The 17,800-nt window shown below is 36.4% G+C and overlaps 4 protein-coding genes across 11 annotated transcripts in view; 3 read left to right on the top strand and 1 right to left on the bottom strand.

Annotated features, from left to right (window-relative positions):
- Window positions 1–1,210: 1,210 nt before the first annotated feature.
- On the top strand, window positions 1,211–3,417 carry LOC107268542 (coiled-coil domain-containing protein 94). Its single transcript, XM_015741419.2, has 3 exons — window positions 1,211–1,378; window positions 1,520–2,266; window positions 2,395–3,417. Exons 1-3 carry the CDS (start codon window positions 1,355–1,357, stop codon window positions 2,755–2,757), a joined length of 1,134 nt encoding a protein of 377 aa, XP_015596905.1. The 5' UTR covers window positions 1,211–1,354; the 3' UTR covers window positions 2,758–3,417.
- LOC107268540 (putative leucine-rich repeat-containing protein DDB_G0290503) lies at window positions 3,012–10,395 on the bottom strand. Of its 3 annotated transcripts, none has more exons than XM_015741416.2 (12): window positions 9,644–10,395; window positions 7,050–7,156; window positions 6,873–6,950; window positions 6,644–6,796; window positions 5,783–6,585; window positions 5,601–5,720; window positions 5,408–5,520; window positions 5,147–5,286; window positions 4,721–4,836; window positions 4,297–4,648; window positions 4,022–4,224; window positions 3,012–3,149 (listed from the first exon to the last, which is right to left on the bottom strand). In XM_015741416.2, exons 1-12 carry the CDS (start codon window positions 9,663–9,665, stop codon window positions 3,125–3,127), a joined length of 2,232 nt encoding a protein of 743 aa, XP_015596902.1. In that variant the 5' UTR covers window positions 9,666–10,395; the 3' UTR covers window positions 3,012–3,124. The 3 variants fall into 3 exon arrangements, with proteins under 3 accessions (XP_015596902.1, XP_015596901.1, XP_015596900.1); XM_015741415.2 differs by lacking the exon at window positions 9,644–10,395 and adding an exon at window positions 7,248–8,744; XM_015741414.2 differs by lacking the exon at window positions 9,644–10,395 and having other exon boundaries at window positions 7,050–8,744.
- LOC107268539 (spondin-1) overlaps window positions 8,921–17,800 on the top strand; it is a 15,768-nt gene continuing 6,888 nt past the window's right edge. For 5 of the 6 annotated variants that reach the window (XM_025085757.1, XM_015741413.2, XM_025085758.1 and 2 more), the window contains exons 1-2: window positions 8,921–9,081; window positions 12,306–12,511. In XM_025085757.1, the coding sequence (XP_024941525.1) occupies window positions 12,313–12,511 (199 nt within the window). In that variant the 5' untranslated portion in view covers window positions 8,921–9,081; window positions 12,306–12,312. The remainder of the gene's footprint in view (window positions 9,082–12,305; window positions 12,512–17,800) is intronic. The other variant, XM_025085759.1, reaches the window with a different exon arrangement.
- Window positions 9,113–11,555, top strand: LOC112494480. The gene is made up of 2 exons (XM_025085775.1): window positions 9,113–9,669; window positions 11,395–11,555. The coding sequence occupies exons 1-2, from the start codon at window positions 9,407–9,409 to the stop codon at window positions 11,522–11,524; spliced, it is 393 nt and encodes a 130-aa protein (XP_024941543.1). The 5' UTR covers window positions 9,113–9,406; the 3' UTR covers window positions 11,525–11,555.

Raw genomic sequence — 17,800 nt, 5'->3', positions numbered from 1 at the left:
GCATTAATCAAATAGTAACAAGATCCGTGCTTAAATAACAACCATTATTAGTTATTACAAAAATACACGCACTGATAGATAGATTAAGGGAGGATGACATCGTATGAATTTATGTTTGCACAAAGAAGAAGTCGACCCTCCAGGAACTTATTTCGAGTTAATTACATAAGGCTGTCGTATTTCACTCTGTCGTATAAAAATATATAGTGAAACGATAAAAAGTCGAGATATAAATTGACAGAAATTATTATGCTTGGTATACGGTCTCTGCGGAATACTGGATATTAACCGCCGCCAGTACGTATATAAGCAATGCATTATGGTTACTAAAATTCAGCCAATGGTAGTCGTTTATTTTAAAAGTTATGTCACCATACCGACAGATGACACTATTGGCACGTTTCTACAACCTGTTCACTCGAGTAGTGTAATTTGACCGATCGTACGAGAGGATTACACTTAATAAATTAATATAGATTTTAGTATTAAATTAATGACCGAATTTAAAAATTTGTTATTCCATTATACCGTTATAATATCTGATTAACGGGAAACTATTTTATTAGTATCTAGTTAGACATTGTTTTCCAGTGGGGAACTGAGAATGCTGGAATCCCTTTTCTTTTTCAGATCTCGCCGGCCGATTCGCCAGCTCGCCTAATTCCGTCACGTAGCCGCAACCTCGGGCAGCTTTAATAATCTTTGAGACGCACACGGCGCCGAATTCAATTCAATTCCACGAAGCGCCGGCCCGCACTTCTTTCCGAGGGGCTTTCATCGCCCGTATTATGTTATCGGATATTAAGTCTAACGTATAGTTTGTTATGGGAGTTCAAATTTCGTATTGGCGAATAAATAATACCGTGCAAATCGGATTGCATAATTTTTAAACAGTCCGTAGCAAAATAAGTTTTAAAATAGAATTTCAGTTTGCATTCCCCGTTACGATACATTATTTTATATTGTATAGCCAATGCAATATTAATTGATGACATTTTTGCGATAGATTGTGTTATTGGTATTTATTGTTGGACTTTTTAGATGTGTCGGTAATGAAGTTTTGCAATACCAACGGAGTTAATGGTTTTATACTGCTACTGCTACCTGTGGAACATAACGCGAAGCCTATTTAAGCTTAGTAGTTCCCTGTTTAGAGGTTCAGCTTTGCGGCAGCACAGTAGACAATATTGATGTGAATTGAGCTTTGCAGCTTGTATGGCATTCGTGTAGGATTCAGTAGGATTCTTTGACGTTTGTTGTATAAGAGCTGCATGATTTCTAACCTCCAATAACGAATAACTGTGTGTGATATATTCGAATATTTCCTTAACTTCGTATAAAGGAAACCGTAACAATGTCGGAACGTAAAGTATTGAACGTAAGTATCATTATAATGATCAGATAACTATAATTCATTGGATATCTGATATATGCATTATATATAGGTTAGATTTTGGTGCTTACATCCTTAAGTTATCAGTTATAGCTTGATTACATAAATATCTTATTTTTTTCACAGAAATACTATCCGCCGGATTTCGACCCGTCGAAAATTCCGCGGATGAAATTTGCCCGCAACCGTCAGTATACTGTTCGTTTGATGGCACCCTTTAACATGCGTTGTAAAACCTGTGGCGAGTACATATACAAAGGAAAAAAGTTTAATGCTCGTAAAGAGGATGTGGAGGGTGATGATTATCTGGGAATAAGGATATATCGTTTTTACATAAAGTGTACACGTTGCCTTCAAGAAATATCATTTAAAACAGATCCGAAGAACACAGATTATGAGATAGAGGCTGGTGCTACACGAAATTTCATGGCATTGAAATTAGCCGAGGAGCAGGCACAGCGGGAGGAGGATGAAGAGAAGGAAGAGGAGGCGACTAATCCAATGAAGTTACTTGAAAAGAGAACACAGCAATCAAAACAAGAGTTAGAATTGTTGGAATCTCTTGAAGAATTGAAGGACCTTAATAGGAGACAGCAAACTATTGATTATGATCAGATGCTTGAACAGTTTGACACAGAAGCAGCTACTCGAAGAACTGAAAAGGAACAGGAAGAATTGGATGAACAATATGTTCGTTCTGTATTTGGACAGAAACAGGGAACTAGTGGCGTTGTTGTAGAAGAGGAAATTATTGAGTTGAAGGATGAAAGCAATGAACCACCAAGAAAAGTAATGAAAACAGATGACAAGAAGGTTAAAGAGAAGGACGAATCATCGGTAGAAGAAGTTAATGAAGCACCGAATAATGACAATGTAAGTTCAATATTCCTAAAAACCTAAGTCTAAAAAAATATGGCTAAATAAATTCTAACACTGCCCTATTCTTTGAGCAGTATTTTAGAGTCTCAACATTGTGGCTGTATACTAAAATTTATTTACAGAAAACACAATTGCAATCTACATCAGTGTCCTCGATTGTTGGTGGATCTACGTGGTCATCAAATTCAGGTATAACGTCAAGCAAATCGAATTTGAGTGGTCTTGTGAAGAAAAAAAGTAATTTAGGAGTGAAACTATACTCGGGTATCAAAAAAATAGATCAATCGATTAATTTAAAAACTGAATCAAGTTATTCTGAAAATCTTGAGAAACCAAAAACCGAAAATGATAAAAAATCGGCAATTCCAAAAATAGATGAAACTGTCGAACCTAAGAAAATCGTAGAAAATACACAGATCTCTACAGTCAATGGATTATCGTTACTCGGTGCTTATTCTGGTAGTAGTGATAATGACAGTGATTGATAAAAAAATTCAAATTTTAATTAAATTGTACATACTTTTAATGTATAATATATATCAACAGTTAATTGACACATACAAAAAAAACGGATTATAAAAATATTTATAAAAGCAAGGAATTATTTTTGTTTCTATCTGCATTTGATTTTTTTCATTAATTTTCTTTTTCTTAAATATACGTGATTCTTATATACGACATTGAATCAACGAAAGATTGGCCAATATAAACGAATCGTAAAAAAGTGAATAAATAATACAAAAACAAACGTACAACAAGACTCAAAAGAAAAATGGCTAATCTTTCAGTGCTTCAATGGTTCCTGGTATGACTGGACGGGCTAGAACGTTGTGAAGACCATTTGAAAATTCCTTACGCGAAGCTGAACCCTTTACTCCTAGAAAACAAAAGAGCACAATCAAAACTAAGAATCGGTGCAGGTCTGTTTCAAAGGCTAGGCACTCTGTAAGGAATTTTAAGGTTTCTCATATTGCTTATTAACAAAGAATTTCTAATAAAACAAAAATTTATAGCTCAGGGTTCAGCACCTAGCCTGTCAAATCAGACCAAATTATACAAAGTACAATGAAACTATGTTAGCAATTAAACTCTTACATATGTATCAAAAAACTGGTCGGATGAATAACAAAAGAATTCCAAAATTATCTCTAAGTGGTATACTGTCGCACACGAATAGGAGGTGTGTGTCTATGGGGTGAGGATGATTTAACAGGGCTTGGTGAATGACTGTCTCCTCTAAAGATTCTGTTATATCCACGATTAACGCTCCGCGACTCTCTGTTATTGCATTCATTTTTTTCCATCATTTCCAGAGAGGTAGGTACGGCTCTTGACGGTTCGCCATTGTAGTTAGCTTTGGAATGTTTAACGAGCTTTCTGGTACCCTCAAAAGCTATTGGTCCCATTAACCAATTATAAAATGCTTCCCGATCACAATCAATATCACGCGTCGGACATTCCCTGGCTTCCCGACCATATTTCACATTGTTTTCATGGTGCAAACCACGTTCCACTGCCATAGCAGTGGGAATCGAGAAGGCATTGACCGTTTTGGTTCGCGCCTTATGTAGAAGTGGCGCAGATCGTGGATCCGAAGATGGTCGAGGTTGGCCGAAAAATTGGGAATTGGGCGGAGCGGATGGACGGAGTAATGTTTGTTGGTGGGGGTGACGTGGTGAGACACGAAAGATGCATTCCTTATCAGGACTCGACAAATTTAATAACGGAATCGCATCTTCCTCAACGTACCGTTCTTTGTTACGTCCCATTAAAGCCAACTCTAATTGGGCGATTCTATTTTCTAAGCGTGTCCTTTGAGCTTGGGCACGTTCTTGTTGCTCGTCCATTTGCCTGACCATTGTTTCCAGTTGTCTTATTTGCATCTGTTTGTATTCCAGGGTGGAAAATAATTCACGCAGTTGTTCAGCTTTAGCGGCAATCTGTTTGTTAACCTAATAGCATTCATTATTGTCTTTATGAATTACGTTTAAGTAGTTAATTATTTTGTATTAACTATTACTAACTTGTGCCATGTCTCTATTGTTGCCGTCTAAGACATCACGTAATTCGTTTATATTGTTTCCGTTAGATCTTTGATCCGCGCCTTTGATAAGACCTATGACTTCGTCTCGAACTCTCAGAATTTTACTTTGTTCCTTCAAGTCCTTGTCGCGTTTCTCCAACTCTATTTCTTTTTTCGCCAGAACTTTTTGCAGCTCTCCGTTTTTCCGTACGGTTTCCGACAATGCATTACGTAAGTCCGCAATTTGCTGTTGGACTTCCATCGTCTGATTACTCAAAGCTTTTCCATTTTCGTGACTCGATTTTCTGTTTACTTCAGCCATTTGATTTATTGAACCACTGTTTCTCTCTTGGCTGCAGTAGAGACACCATTTCAATCTAGCGGACATGATCGGAACTAAAAGCGATCAAATATTCATTACTTACACTAGTTCCTGACGCCTCCGCAGTGCGGCGTTCTCAGCGCGTAGAGCTTGCAACTCATTAGTCTTCATTGCTAGTTTTGCTGTTAATTTTTCACGCGTAGCTTCGTTATCCTCGTTCTAGAGAAAACCAAGAAATCGTAAGATAACCAAGAACGTATTGATTAATTAACACGACATAAAGTAACGGAAGCAAACCAAGCGCCTAAGTAACACCGTATCTCGGTATCGTTCAGATAAAAATTAGCCTACGAATTAGTGCAGTATTTTGATAAGTACTACAACTCGTGACAATATAAAGAATATTTTTTTTCCTATTTTTTAATAACTATCAAAAGCGTATTATTCCTGCACTAATTCTTATCTGAACGTACCTTTAGGATTTAGGTGAGGCGTTTGATGCAGTCTTTCGATAGTGATGCAAACTAACGGCAGCTTGATGCATGACAGCAATAATTTCCTCCTTTTCGCGGTTAAGTCTTTCTAATTTTTCATCTTTCTCAGTCAATGTTCCACGCAAGCTCTCAAGCTCGTTACGAAGACGCGTCTCATTTTCTTTATGTTCGCCATCTTGATTATGAAATGTAACGAATACGTGATTATGCTATTATGCTGGGACAGTTTAATATCGCCACTACTTGTTGTCAGAAGTTCGTAATGAAATCAAGAATGATAATTTATTTAAACTCACCAGATACATTAAGTTCCTTCGACTTCTTTGCCAACTCGCACATTTCTTCATATTTCTTTTCTAACTGACGACAACGTTCTTGAGCTTCATTCAGCGCAACTTCCGTTTCCTGTCTGTCCCGTAAACAACGTCCGTATTATATTAATTTGAAAGGAATCAAAATAATATTATTTATTAAAGCAGTTAATAGTACTGGAGTTTTTTCTGCTCATCCAAATCCTTATTGACGTTGTCAATTTTCTGTTCGAACTTTTCCGCCATTTCATTAATTTCCGCTTGTTTATTGTCAATATCCTTTTTCAATTCGATTAATCTACACACAAATTTTATATTAAAAGTTTGAGTTGATCTTTAAAACGAATGATTTTAGAATACCGTGATTCCAGACTCTCCCGCTGCTTCTCAAGCTGCGCCACCAGTCCGTCACTACTTTTTAAAGAACGTTGCATTTCCCGTGCTCTCTGTTCATTGCCAGTTTCTTTCTGACGTGTCTGATTCTGTAACTGCGACAAATGATTCTCATTAGACGTCACTTGGACTTCTAGTTCCTTTATTCGATTTTTGGCTTTTTGAAGTTGAGTTTCCATATTAGTTTTCTTCTCTTTAACTTGATTCGATCTTTCACGCTCCTCCAATAATTCTGCCATGATTTCGTCCATCTTCAGTCTTAGTACTTTGAGCTGATCTTGCGTTAGGCGATCTTGATTTTTCAGTCGCTCTATTTCTGACAGCAGAACTTTCGTCCTGCTGGCAAATTCATTCTGACTTCTTTTCACTTCCTCATACCTTAACTCTAATTCTGCATTCTCTAATTTGTACTGGGACAATTGTTTCGCTATCTCCGGATCTAAATTCAATTCTGTATTTTCCTGTCCAAAATCTGTTAGCCAGGAGATGATCTCAGTGCGCTTTGCCAACGCCTCCTGGCAAATACTCAGCAGAGATTCAGGAATTTGCTGAAAGGACGTCTCCAGGTCCTTTATGAATTCCTGTGTCAAAATTTCTACTCGATTTTGACAATTCTCAACGTTCTCTGATATACCGGGAGTCTGGCCTTTTTTTGCCGGAACCTGATTCACCTGAGGTAGCTCTTCGATTTTTCCAGGATCCTTAGAACCTAGTGATATCACTTTTTCCCGTAGACGATTTATGCTCTCATATAACTCCTGAGTTATTTTCTATATATAAATTTCAAAATTACTATATCGGAATAAAAATTGGTTTCGTTCAAAATACCTGCTTGTCCACCAGTTCCTTTCTGAGAATCGCATATTTCTTTTTCTTAGTGGTGTAATCATTTTCCAAAAGTCTCTTCTGAGCAACGCTAATGGCCGCTGTGGATGGCTGACTCCTTGACTTTGCAAAATTTTCATTGAACGCTGAATGACTCTTAAAAAATTACAATAATTAATGAAATTTAATCGATTCAATCATTATTTTATGAACATCCATGGAAAAAGTGTACCCTTAAACGGCGTTTTACGGTTGTCAAATTGGCATTAGTATTTCTGGAATCAGCAGTCAGCTGATCCACGGAGTCAGTCTAAAATTTATAAATACCCAAAAAAATTTTTTAATAAAAATCCAAACACCTATTTTCATAGATCTTTTTTCATATAATATTTTTATTAATGTAATTCACCTGCAACAATCCTGCTCGTCCTGGCTGGTTGATATTAGTAGGGATTTTACTCTTCTGCATGGTTGCCGACAAGGACGGCTTCCCAGGATGAACTTTTAATGCTTTCCCTTGAAATATGAAACACGAGGAAACTCGAAGACTTAACGATGTCAAATAAAACACGTAATAAAAGCATTGATAACACATGAGGTTATTCACCTGTCATTTCGATACACTGAAACCTCGGAGCGGCTATTGACATTCTCTATATCACGTTTTGACAAATCTTACCACTTTTAACATAATTTCCCAAAATTTCGAAAACAACAAGACTCCTTGGTCGTGACGTCGCGTGTGTCTTCTCATAAGGAATTTTCTTTATCGCGGAGACAACGATGATTTTGTCATGGCAATTTTCCTATTTTGTAAAGTTTTTTTTTTTATAACCCATCCACCCACGTGACAAAACAAAATTCGTTACCAGTAGCAACAGCACTCGTCTGTTATGATGTAATTGTTAGTGTCATCTTATCACAAATAATCACAAGGTATATGAATGAGGTAATTTTGTTTTTTGAAAAAAAAATATATATATTTCCAAAATATTTCTTGTACTGTGTTTTTTCTTGTATCCCGTTACAAAATATCGAATCATCCGTGGACCATGTCTCTTTAACAGCTTTCAAGCAGAACAGTCTGACCGTGTAAACTTTTCGTTATAAATAGCTGACGGAACGTATACACTGGTGCCAACATCCGGAACGTAAAATCTGCATACGTATACAGCATGCACATGCACAGTTTTGTATACGTTGTAAATGGAGTATAAAATCCAGGGAGTTATTGGAGTGAAAGTGGAAAAAAGGAAAGAAAAAAATATTCAAAATTCTACAAACTATCTACACGTATAACGTCGGATAGACGTGTTGATTTTATTGTAAAATTTATCAATTTCATTTTATTGACACCACTCGACTTTTTATTTTTTTTTCAGAATTTCATTTTATTATACCCGATATTCAATTTGTTACGTTCTACTCGTGATAGACACGCATGATAGCGTTATAAACGAAACAATGGACTTTTGTTTGATCGAAGTAAATACTAATTGGTATTTGGATACTATTATCGTCGATTGCAAAAATACAGTTACACATGACGGTGTACTTGAGTGACTTTCGATTAGCGTATTTATTAAGCACAGATTAAAATGCGGTTCAAATTAATTAAAAACATTTTTTAGATACACGTATTTATGTAATTTTGAGATCGGCGAATTCTTGGAATTGCCTTTTTTAAAGTTCGCTAAAAAACCAATTGCCAGTGTACTCTAACGATGGCTGTATTCAAATTGCGTAAATTTTTGCGCAACGGAAGCGGAAATAAATAATTTCGAAAGAATTGTTTACGAGGCTAATAAAATTGCCGAAAATGACGAATTCGTTGCGCACGTTGTTCGCGTACTTGAAAATAAAACAATTAATTCAGAGGACAAACCAATTGAATGTGGCAAATTTTTCGCGAGTTTTCTTTGAATTCCATTGACGCAATAGAGCTGATATTGCCGTTGTTATTTCCTTGAAAAATGAGACTCGTCAGTCTGCTCGTGTAAACATATAAATTTCCATTAAAAATATATTTCTTATACAGTCTGAACAAATTTGGTTATTAATAATGCAATTTTTTATTTTAATTGCAAACTTTTTTATCCCGTTATACGCTCTCTCGATTCACGTGAAACATCTGAGCCAATTCTTATCTAGGATTAATATACGCGCGGCCGATCACGTGGCCCAAGGGATGCTGCGCGCGCATCTCTCAGATAATGGTAGGGGTGAGGCAGGGGCTACTTTTGTCAAGAGTTACCACACTATTGAGGTTTGCCTTTAGTATCCCGCGAACTCGCGAACGTGGGTGTTGTGTCGTGAGAGTTTTATTGGCCATTTTCTACACGTGACAGTCGTGCATGTGTTTTCATTCTACGAATCAATTTAGTATTAAAATTGTTAAAACAAAAAAAGGTACAACAGTAAAAATTGCGAGAGGGAAAAACGTAGGTATTTAATAACAATTATTGACAATTACAACAAATAGCAACGACGCTTGACTGCAAAATTACGAATAAAGAATATATTGATATACCTCAACAATATAATTATTTAATTCGTATTTTTTCAAATAAAAAATTGAACTAAAAAAAACAAATATAAAAAAAATGCTCAGGCTAAAAATTTTCGAAACGTCACAAATTTTCAAAAATTCTCACAATTAGGTGATAACGACAAAAATATATTTCTAATAGATTCCAGCATTAAAATCATTTCGTTATACAGACACCAATTAAAGGAAACAATCTTTAAGCTTCCTTGACAAAAAAAATGTCTGTCACACTTGCACACAAGATTTATTTTAAATTGATACTCTTACTTCGAGCCCTCGCTAAATTGTCGGAGTTACCTACTAGCTATCGGGCATCGATAATTGAATTAATTAATCAGTTTAACCAAGTCTCGAGTAAGCTGGGTAGTTTGTGTGGGTATTCCCGTGCCGATGGTCTTACCCAAGAAAGAGTTGAGAAAAAAACGAAAAAAAAAAATGAGGCGGTTGATACCAACCTCCTGGAAAGTCAGGTCGCATTAAGGTTCTCTCAGACTTAAGTTCCAAAGGGCTCAACGTTAAGCGACCATGCTAAAAACTGAAGATCTCAATCTTCGTCGTACCACTTCACTTCCTTCTCCATTCCTTTATCACCACTTTTCCCTTATCGGCCACCTCTTCGCCTTCTCTTCAGGCTTCTCTTTATCCTCTTGAATGCTACTTTGAATCTTTCGTCAATCTTCCTCGGCCGATAGCGCGACTCCGGAAGCATCGGACGCGCGAACATTGGAATAAGTGGAGAAATCTTGGATAAAGACAAAGAAGGGAGACTGAAAGCAAAAAAGGCACTGATAAGGCTATTAAAATGTCCCTAGTAATACGCAGAGTCGACAACTTGACCTGAGAAGCAATTCGACTTGAAAGAATTTAATTGCATGGAAGAGTGAGAGAAAAATGGTATAATCGGGTAGTACTCAAGGCATGGTGAGAATGAAGGGGTAACCGGAAATGAACTAAAAGAGGAAAGATGGATTTTTAAAATTTTGTTGAATCAATTAATTAAGGGGGAGAGGGGGGATTATTTTATAATTGATTACGTAACGAATTATTATCCAAGAAATTGTTGTTTATTATTTTCCAGTATACATTGGTGGATTGATATTATTATTATTGCATAACGTTGAAGCATATCGTGAGGATGTATAATAGAAAAATATTATGTGCATTGTAGAAGACTGATAAGGTATCTTTTTTATTCAATCGATTGGCGCAACTTTTTTAATACTTATTTTTCTTGGGTTTTAGCAACCTGTAGTTAGTGATTTCGGAGTTGATGAATTTTAATCGTTTTAATTATTGTCAGTATTTATTTTTAGTTGGTATTTACTGTCAGGTAATTAGTCTTATGTAGGTAAATAAATTAATTGAAATTGGATGAAAATGAAGTTTGATCTTCTAAGCGCTGTATGCTATTTAAATAAATATAGATGTTTCCATGATGTATATATGAGTTTCCATCTGGTAACTTAGTTTAGGTTAGGTTAGGATTATTGACTAGGATGTTAGACTGGTATTATGTTATATTACTCGATATGCTTCACGCTTTGTTTCTGGAACTTTTGTTGCGTCTATTATAGGGTCTGGTTAGGATTCTATGAAATCGTCATAAATTCTGGTACTTTTATCCAGATCGCTATTCGAACCCATAAAATTCACCCGTTCGTTTTGTATGCCATTTGAAAAGCAAGAAAAGCACCTATGGTTCAATTGCCATTTTGTCAAGTGAAAGAATAAGAAAAAATGCGGGAAAAAAGCAGTACTGCGTCGACTGTAGAAAAGTGCATTCCCATTTATGGCATCAGTCTGGTTTTCCTTAGGGTTGCAAGACACAGGTATTTCTGTTGTGAGAAGAAAAAAGGAAAAAAAAAACGTCTATTCAATTGACAATCAATATGGGGTCGCTCATTCGCAAATTAATTTCTACGCTAGTAACGTTTACTTGCAGCAATTAAAAATTATACGAATAAAGTGTTATAGTGATTCTCAGATTCGTCTAACCTCAAAATGGCAGAATGCCAATCCGAGTCAAATGTCACGGCCTATATAGATCGTGTGTGTAATATGTATATATTTACTTAGAAAATAAAGAAACTGATGGTTTTAAATGTTTCATGAGATTGCTATGATCCATCGCAGAAAAAAAATCATAGCTTGTCTTCTGTATGCTGTAAATTAATGCAATTATCATTGTTAACCTCACTTTTCTTAGATCTCAGCATGATCTAAGCCCTAGCGTGAGAAACGAACGTAGATCTGAGATGGCTGCACGTTTGCACGATATATCCCCTAGAAGACAATATTATTTTGTGCATATTAACATAACGGTTCTTTACGAGTAATATGTTGCTCGAAGAAAAAAAAGGAGAATTTATATAGGTAAAAAAAAATAAATTTTGTTGTTTTTGATGAGAAAAAATAGTTTGATCCGATCGATCGATCAAAACGATATAAGGATATATATATATTTCTTGTCTTTGTATTCAAAAACGTTGTTGACCATGACTATGACTAAGCACCTCATATTCTAGGGACATTTTCTATTATTATTATGTAACACTAATAGCCCCAACTATGCCTGCAGTGTTTTGCTCTTGTTACACTTCACGTGACTCATGGAATCGCCCCTGTGGCAGAGCCACGGTGAAACATGGAAGTACAAAATTTATCCGCGAAATACAAATTTCCAGTCAATTCAAAATCTAATTAATTTAACTTTTATTAAATTCTCAAGCATCGCTGCAGTAAATTATAATCGTTGCTTCGATTAGGACCTGGGTCAAGGTCCAGAACAAACATTGAACGATAAGCTGCTCGAAAAAAAAAACAATATGACGATTGTTGTTATCAAACTATTTACACCCTTCCCCTCGGTCCTCAGCAATTTATTTTCCTATTTCCATTTGATAACCTCCGATTAAACGTCAGCAGTGTGAGCTCTAGGGAAATTCCGAAGTGAATTCCCTAGGTGTCAATAGGATTAGGGATAAGACGCCTATAGTATGTTCGTCATAAATTTCCTAGGGATTTTTCAATAAGATTACATACCCGAATGCGGATATTCATCGGTGATATAAAATCAGTCTAGCTGCTTTAATATCAGACTTAATTTTTTTGTTGCAGCTCCAAAATGGCGGGTCACAATTGGCCCAGCACTGTACTCTTACTTTGGTTGGCGACAACGAGCGCCAATGCGATCAAGTGCGATCGAAGAATTGATGGCACGATAGGGCCGAAATCTCCCGTCGGTACGAAATTGCGCATTGTAATGATGAATTACAACAGGGATGAATTTGTGACTTCGTATATGCCGAACACAAGATACTTCGGTAAGTCATTTAATATTTAATTAGACTTGTGAATAATTATTACTCAGAGGGATGATGACGAACGAGTGACTTGTCGTTACTCCGTTAGTCAATGATTAGCCAATGTTAATCATATTAGTTGAGAGTACTTTGGCATTAGGCTTTGGGTAACCTCGTGGCACGTATTGGGGTGCTTTTTTTTTCTTCAACTTTCTACCCTCAACTCGGAAGTTCCGACGAAATAACTTTTGGTTACTCTGTAAAATTGAATTTTCGACAGCCTGACGTTCGGGAGTTTAGTAATAGTTGAACTGAAAGAAAAAGTAATTACACGTCCTAACTAATTTTGGGTATGTGTATACCTCTTGGAATATGCGGATGGAATGATTAATTGTCCTGATAGAATACCGGGGATGTTAACATTTGATAGTATACATAGGCGTTTATATATGTATGCTAAGGGCAATGTCGAAGTCATATCCAGGCAGTTGTAAAGTCTCATGAATCAATATACCCTAGTGATATTTTCGGGTAGCAAAATTGATGGTTCGGATAGCTTAGATACAATAAATAATAATAAAATTGTATTAAAAATTTTTTAAATCTCTGTATAAGAAACAAAACAATTGTAATATCGAAAATTCGTGTAATTTTGATAATTGCTTAATTTTATTTTTTATATTCAACGTGTAATAAATTACTTGTACATAATTAATTACCTATTAAAATTGTACATGAAATTCAGTACTGATTTGACAAAACCGAAATTGGAAAATCTCTTAAGTACACGTGTGGCATTTACCAATGGGCGTATGTGGGGATGACGCGTATATATAAATGTATACCTTCATGTAAATTCGGATGAGTATATACGGACTGTGATGCTTATGTACGTTTAGATTAATTGAATTGCGTAATTATTTTCATTCCTGTCGTTTATTCAGGATCGTGTTGGTCCTATTTTGAATTCACTCTATTTTTCCCCTCTCGGCCCCTCTCTCTAGCCACTCTGACCCCTCATGTACCGTATTTCCGCTATAGGTTGCTTTATCGATAATCGATACCTGCGAGGCTCAATACTCTCATTTATAAAAGCATCATTGACTTTTCTCAAAGAAAAACACACTTTTGGCCTGATTTTCATTTAATTTGTATAATGAGATAAATTCGTAACTAAGGGACGAAATACTGAGTCTTCAATGGGCGATTATTAAATTTTTATCAACACTTTTTTTTTCATTCATGCACGAGCTCCAATTATCATTATTTATTTAACTGTTCCTTAAATTGTGCAATTAAGGCTGGTTCTTAATTTTATCGTTATCGTATATCCAAGCAACGTCCGACCCTCGTGACATTTTTATGAAACAATGAGTAACGTTAAAAAGCATAAGAGAAAGGTACGCAACGGGCGGATATTCAACGACGCGTTATTTTCCGTGACGCGTCGCGACAATTAAAGTGGTTAACAAAATGTCCGGCTCTGAGCGAAAGCTTAAAAGCGCCGCTCTCAGGCGTTTTTAGGAAACGCGTGAGGCCGAAAACTTTTTTTCTGGTACTTAGACGCGAGGTAATCGACATTTATGTCTGTTCCCGCATACGAAATTATGTAAATAACTGATGGTTCAGTATTTTCCAAAGTGTATGGAGAGTGCTTTGAAAAGCTCGAGTCTAAAAGTTCAATGCAAATGAAAAAATCGAATGAGGTCATATAGGTACCTTTTAATCAGATCTTTGTAATCTTTTGAAAGACCTGATCCTACTTGTCAAATTTGAATTTCGCGCGTTAAGCTCGCGACGGAAATGAGATTTTTTCCTTCTCTCTCGACTAGATAAGAAAAGAAATGACGCACCCTTTCCTGCTACGATACTCGTGGTTCTGCTGTTAAAGGAGTCTGGATGTGTTTTAGGGCAGTGGTAAAAGTTCATCTGGCTTTTTGAGCTTTCACTTACTTTTTTTTTTCTTCTACTAAGCTTTTTCTTTCTTTGATGCCAGCTCGAAATATCACGGTCGTATTTATCGCTCGCTTTGGCTGCTTTCGTGCTTTGCAACATATGTCAATTACCTCTGGAAGCTGTAGCGAAGTTTATTTTCATAAAGCACGAAAATCTGCGTTACACTCGTACCAGCCTTGGAATACTGTTAAATCCTTTGAAACGTGCTGAGTCGTTTAGACCTTTTTTGGAGCTTAAGCTGAACGCAAGGTAATGCAAGTATAAAGAGCTTAAAGCCAAAATTGCCGGAGTACCTAAAACATGACGTTTTCAGACGGCAAAATAAACAAGTAACAAAAAAAGGGAATCGTACTCTTTTGCTTTAACGTTTTAACTGATAATAAAAAGGAAAGATAATTTTACAGCCAAACGGAATTATTCATCCGACAACCCAGTCCGAAGTGTAAAAAAATAATGAACCTTAGTAAAAAAAAAAATAGGCGCCGTCTTATTTTAACGAGAACAATTAACGAAGACCAATTTGCACGTACCGTTGCACGAGGTAGTTGGGTAAGAAGGTAAAACGGACTTCCGGTTACTAACCCTCCTGTTCGAGTTCTGAGACCTAACCTAACCTAACCTTTACGTATTGCAAAGACAGTGGAGGAATTTTTTTTCAAAAAATAAAAATCCAATTGTGCAGAAGACATAAGAGGAACGAGGACTGGCGGGACAAAGTAAATTAAAAAAAAAGAAAATAAAGATCGCGTCGAAAGAAATATTTATCGCGAAAGTACGCAGTTCGCATTGCGTTGTTACGCTGTCGGTGAAAAAGCTCGTAAATAAAAGCGAGGCGGAAATTCGTCCTAGAGTTTATGATCGTTGCGGCAATAAAACCACCCATGCAATATAGTCTTTGTTCCTTAGCTCTTAGCTTTTTGGTCCTGCCTAGTCGGTATAACGTCCTTGAGTCCTTGCAAGGGAAACCAACTGTTAAGTTTAACCGCAGAGAAATGGAAATTTTCCAGTCTGATAAATTAATACGTTACAGGCTTTTGGCCTTAAGCCAGCTTTATAATAGTTGCAGTTGTCGCTTACGATTATCCTTGCACACAATATGGAAACGCTTACGATATTAATTCTGTGCAACTTCTCATTATGGCAATTAAAAATATTGTGCTTAATTAAATTAGCATTTAGAGTACACCGCAAAGCAAGGACTAAGAGCTTTCGACGGGACACCCGGTAAAGCTTGAAATTATACTTTGTCCAGGAAATTATTATTATCATGAAAAATTATTAAATGCCAATTTCCAAAAGGCACGCGTGCGACTATCCCAGCTTTTTCGTGGGGATCGCGAAGGATCTTTTTTCTTTTCAAAATTTCATTTTACAGACCGACTCGTATAAAATATCCTTTTGCAGGATCAGCCGTGATTAAAGAAAAGTGGTATAAGACGGTCTGAGGGTCAGACGGGAGATGAACGAGTTCGACTATAAGTCCTCTTTGACAGGATGATCCTTCGTGTCTGATCCGTAGGGAAGGATTAATTTTATTTTACGATCAATTTTCCTTGCTAATTAATATCAAAGTACTAAAAATTTTTCAATTACGGTTATCCAATGTAACAAGGCCAATTAAGGTAAGGATGAGGGTTAGACTTTAACGTTTCTTAACGATCATCCGTTGGGATTGGTTAATTAAATTCCTCCTTAAAAAAATTCAATTAGGCATGAAATGATCGGTTAAAAATTATTTAAATTTTATGTACATTTTTTTTTGTTCTTACGAATATCATTATTAAGCTCTCAGCACGCGTCAATTATTTACACTTTTTCATTGTAATTGAAATATACTATTCTTTATCAAATGCAATGCTATGAATGGTTGCTTATACGAGAAACGTACCAATTAGGGTGAAACTTGATCCGACCGTGAAGGCTGCGGGCTAATTACATTTTCACGGCTAATTCTCCTAATTCAGGGTTATGAGAGCGAACCTGGGAGATCTCGTCATTCGCTTGGATGACTATGATGATTTCATCGGGAAGAAAAAAAATCACCCTTGAAATGTCAAATGGACTGTCCAGTCCCGCGGACTGCGTAGGGGATGATGTGAAATTAAAAAAAAAAATTGAGACTTTTTTTAAAAATATAAAATTAAAATGAGTGTTTAGGGTAGGTTGAATTTTTTTTTCTTTGCTATTCACTGTACGTACAATTATGTACAGTCCCAGCTGTTGGCAGCCATTATGGCTTCTGACTTTGTGGGTCTTCCTGTGTCGTATTCTCGACCCGTTCTAAAACTCTCCTTGAACTTCGACACGGTAGACAGAAGTGATATTCGATATGTCAGGGGATGAAAATCAATTAAATTGTCTGGCGGTTTTTTTTTTTAAGTCGCGATAGTTGAAATTCATCGCAAGGTATTGCGGAACGCATGAAATGAAAAATTTGAAAAAATTTATTTCCGTCATTCCTTATTAATCGTTTTCGCTCCGGCACAAAATACTTGGCTAATTGTACAGGAAAATTTACACCATTCGTCACCACGTCTGTTCCCAGGCAATTAACTACAGTTTCAATTCGACCGACGTGCATTGTCTCGCTGTTCAGTACAAGCGTGCCAACCACTTAAATGTAAAGGCTAACGCAAAGGGGTCAAAAGTAAAGTAATGCTCGTCTAATGTCTGAAATTAAAAAAATTATTGTCACCGATTAAAACATCATTTGCCGGAGTAACTTGGTCAAGGATTTCCTTCGATTTATAATAATTCTACATACTCGGGGGTGTATCTAAGGATTGACTAATAAAATTGACAATTTATTTCGTCAGTTTTGGTTAGTCAATGTTTTCGAATAACCATAAATACGTGGAAGACCACCAGGTTGTAATGGATATTTATAAGTTATGGGGTGGATAAAAAAATGCACAGTGACATAAAAGAGGGGGGGGGGAGGTACAGATATAAATAGGATTTTTAAAAAAACGTGGCAATTTCCATGACTTTTTACCAAGTGCTGACGGAGTTTATTGACTCGGCAGCCGAGCCGTATGGCGTCGTGTTAATTGAAATGAGGGGGGGTCGAAGAGAAACAGGGTGGGAAAAAAAAATTAAAGAAAAAGAAGGAAGGAAAGAACACGAAAGTTTAGATGGAAATATAAAGTTGCGCAAGTTTGAAATTCCTTGGAAACTCCAAGGCAGCCAGACGAGAGCATCAAGCTGTGGATACAGCATTGCCAACCTGAGTTTAGGTTTTACTTTACCACACTTTATTCAGGACGCGTTCCGCGGTTCATTTTAATTTAACGTAGCCACTTGGAACCCACAGTCATAAAAAATATTCCTATATACAATTTCATCGTGGGAGGG

The sequence above is a fragment of the Cephus cinctus genome, unplaced genomic scaffold (genome assembly GCF_000341935.2).
Source record: "Cephus cinctus unplaced genomic scaffold, Ccin1 Ccin1_scaffold0564, whole genome shotgun sequence".
Lineage (NCBI taxonomy): Eukaryota > Metazoa > Arthropoda > Insecta > Hymenoptera > Cephidae > Cephus > Cephus cinctus.
The sequence above is the reverse complement of the archived record's forward strand: the minus strand, read 5'-3'. Positions and strand labels throughout refer to the sequence as shown.

Bases quoted from the DNA above. Each gene is read 5' to 3' on its own strand.
- LOC107268542 (XM_015741419.2), top strand. From the start codon at position 1,355: ATGTCGGAACGTAAAGTATTGAAC. The intron at 1,379-1,519 runs GTAAGTATCATT...TTTTTTTCACAG, and splicing joins CGGAACGTAAAGTATTGAAC to AAATACTATCCGCCGGATTT. The intron at 2,267-2,394 runs GTAAGTTCAATA...ATTTATTTACAG, and splicing joins AAGCACCGAATAATGACAAT to AAAACACAATTGCAATCTAC.
- LOC107268540 (XM_015741414.2), bottom strand. From the start codon at position 7,235: ATGTGTTATCAATGCTTTTATTACGTGTTTTATTTGACATCGTTAAGT. The intron at 6,951-7,049 runs GTGAATTACATT...TATAAATTTTAG, and splicing joins GACGAGCAGGATTGTTGCAG to ACTGACTCCGTGGATCAGCT. The intron at 4,649-4,720 runs GTAAGTAATGAA...TCTCTACTGCAG, and splicing joins CGGAGGCGTCAGGAACTAGT to CCAAGAGAGAAACAGTGGTT.
- LOC112494480 (XM_025085775.1), top strand. From the start codon at position 9,407: ATGTCTGTCACACTTGCACACAAGATTTATTTTAAATTGATACTCTTA. The intron at 9,670-11,394 runs GTTCTCTCAGAC...CACTTTTCTTAG, and splicing joins GAAAGTCAGGTCGCATTAAG to ATCTCAGCATGATCTAAGCC.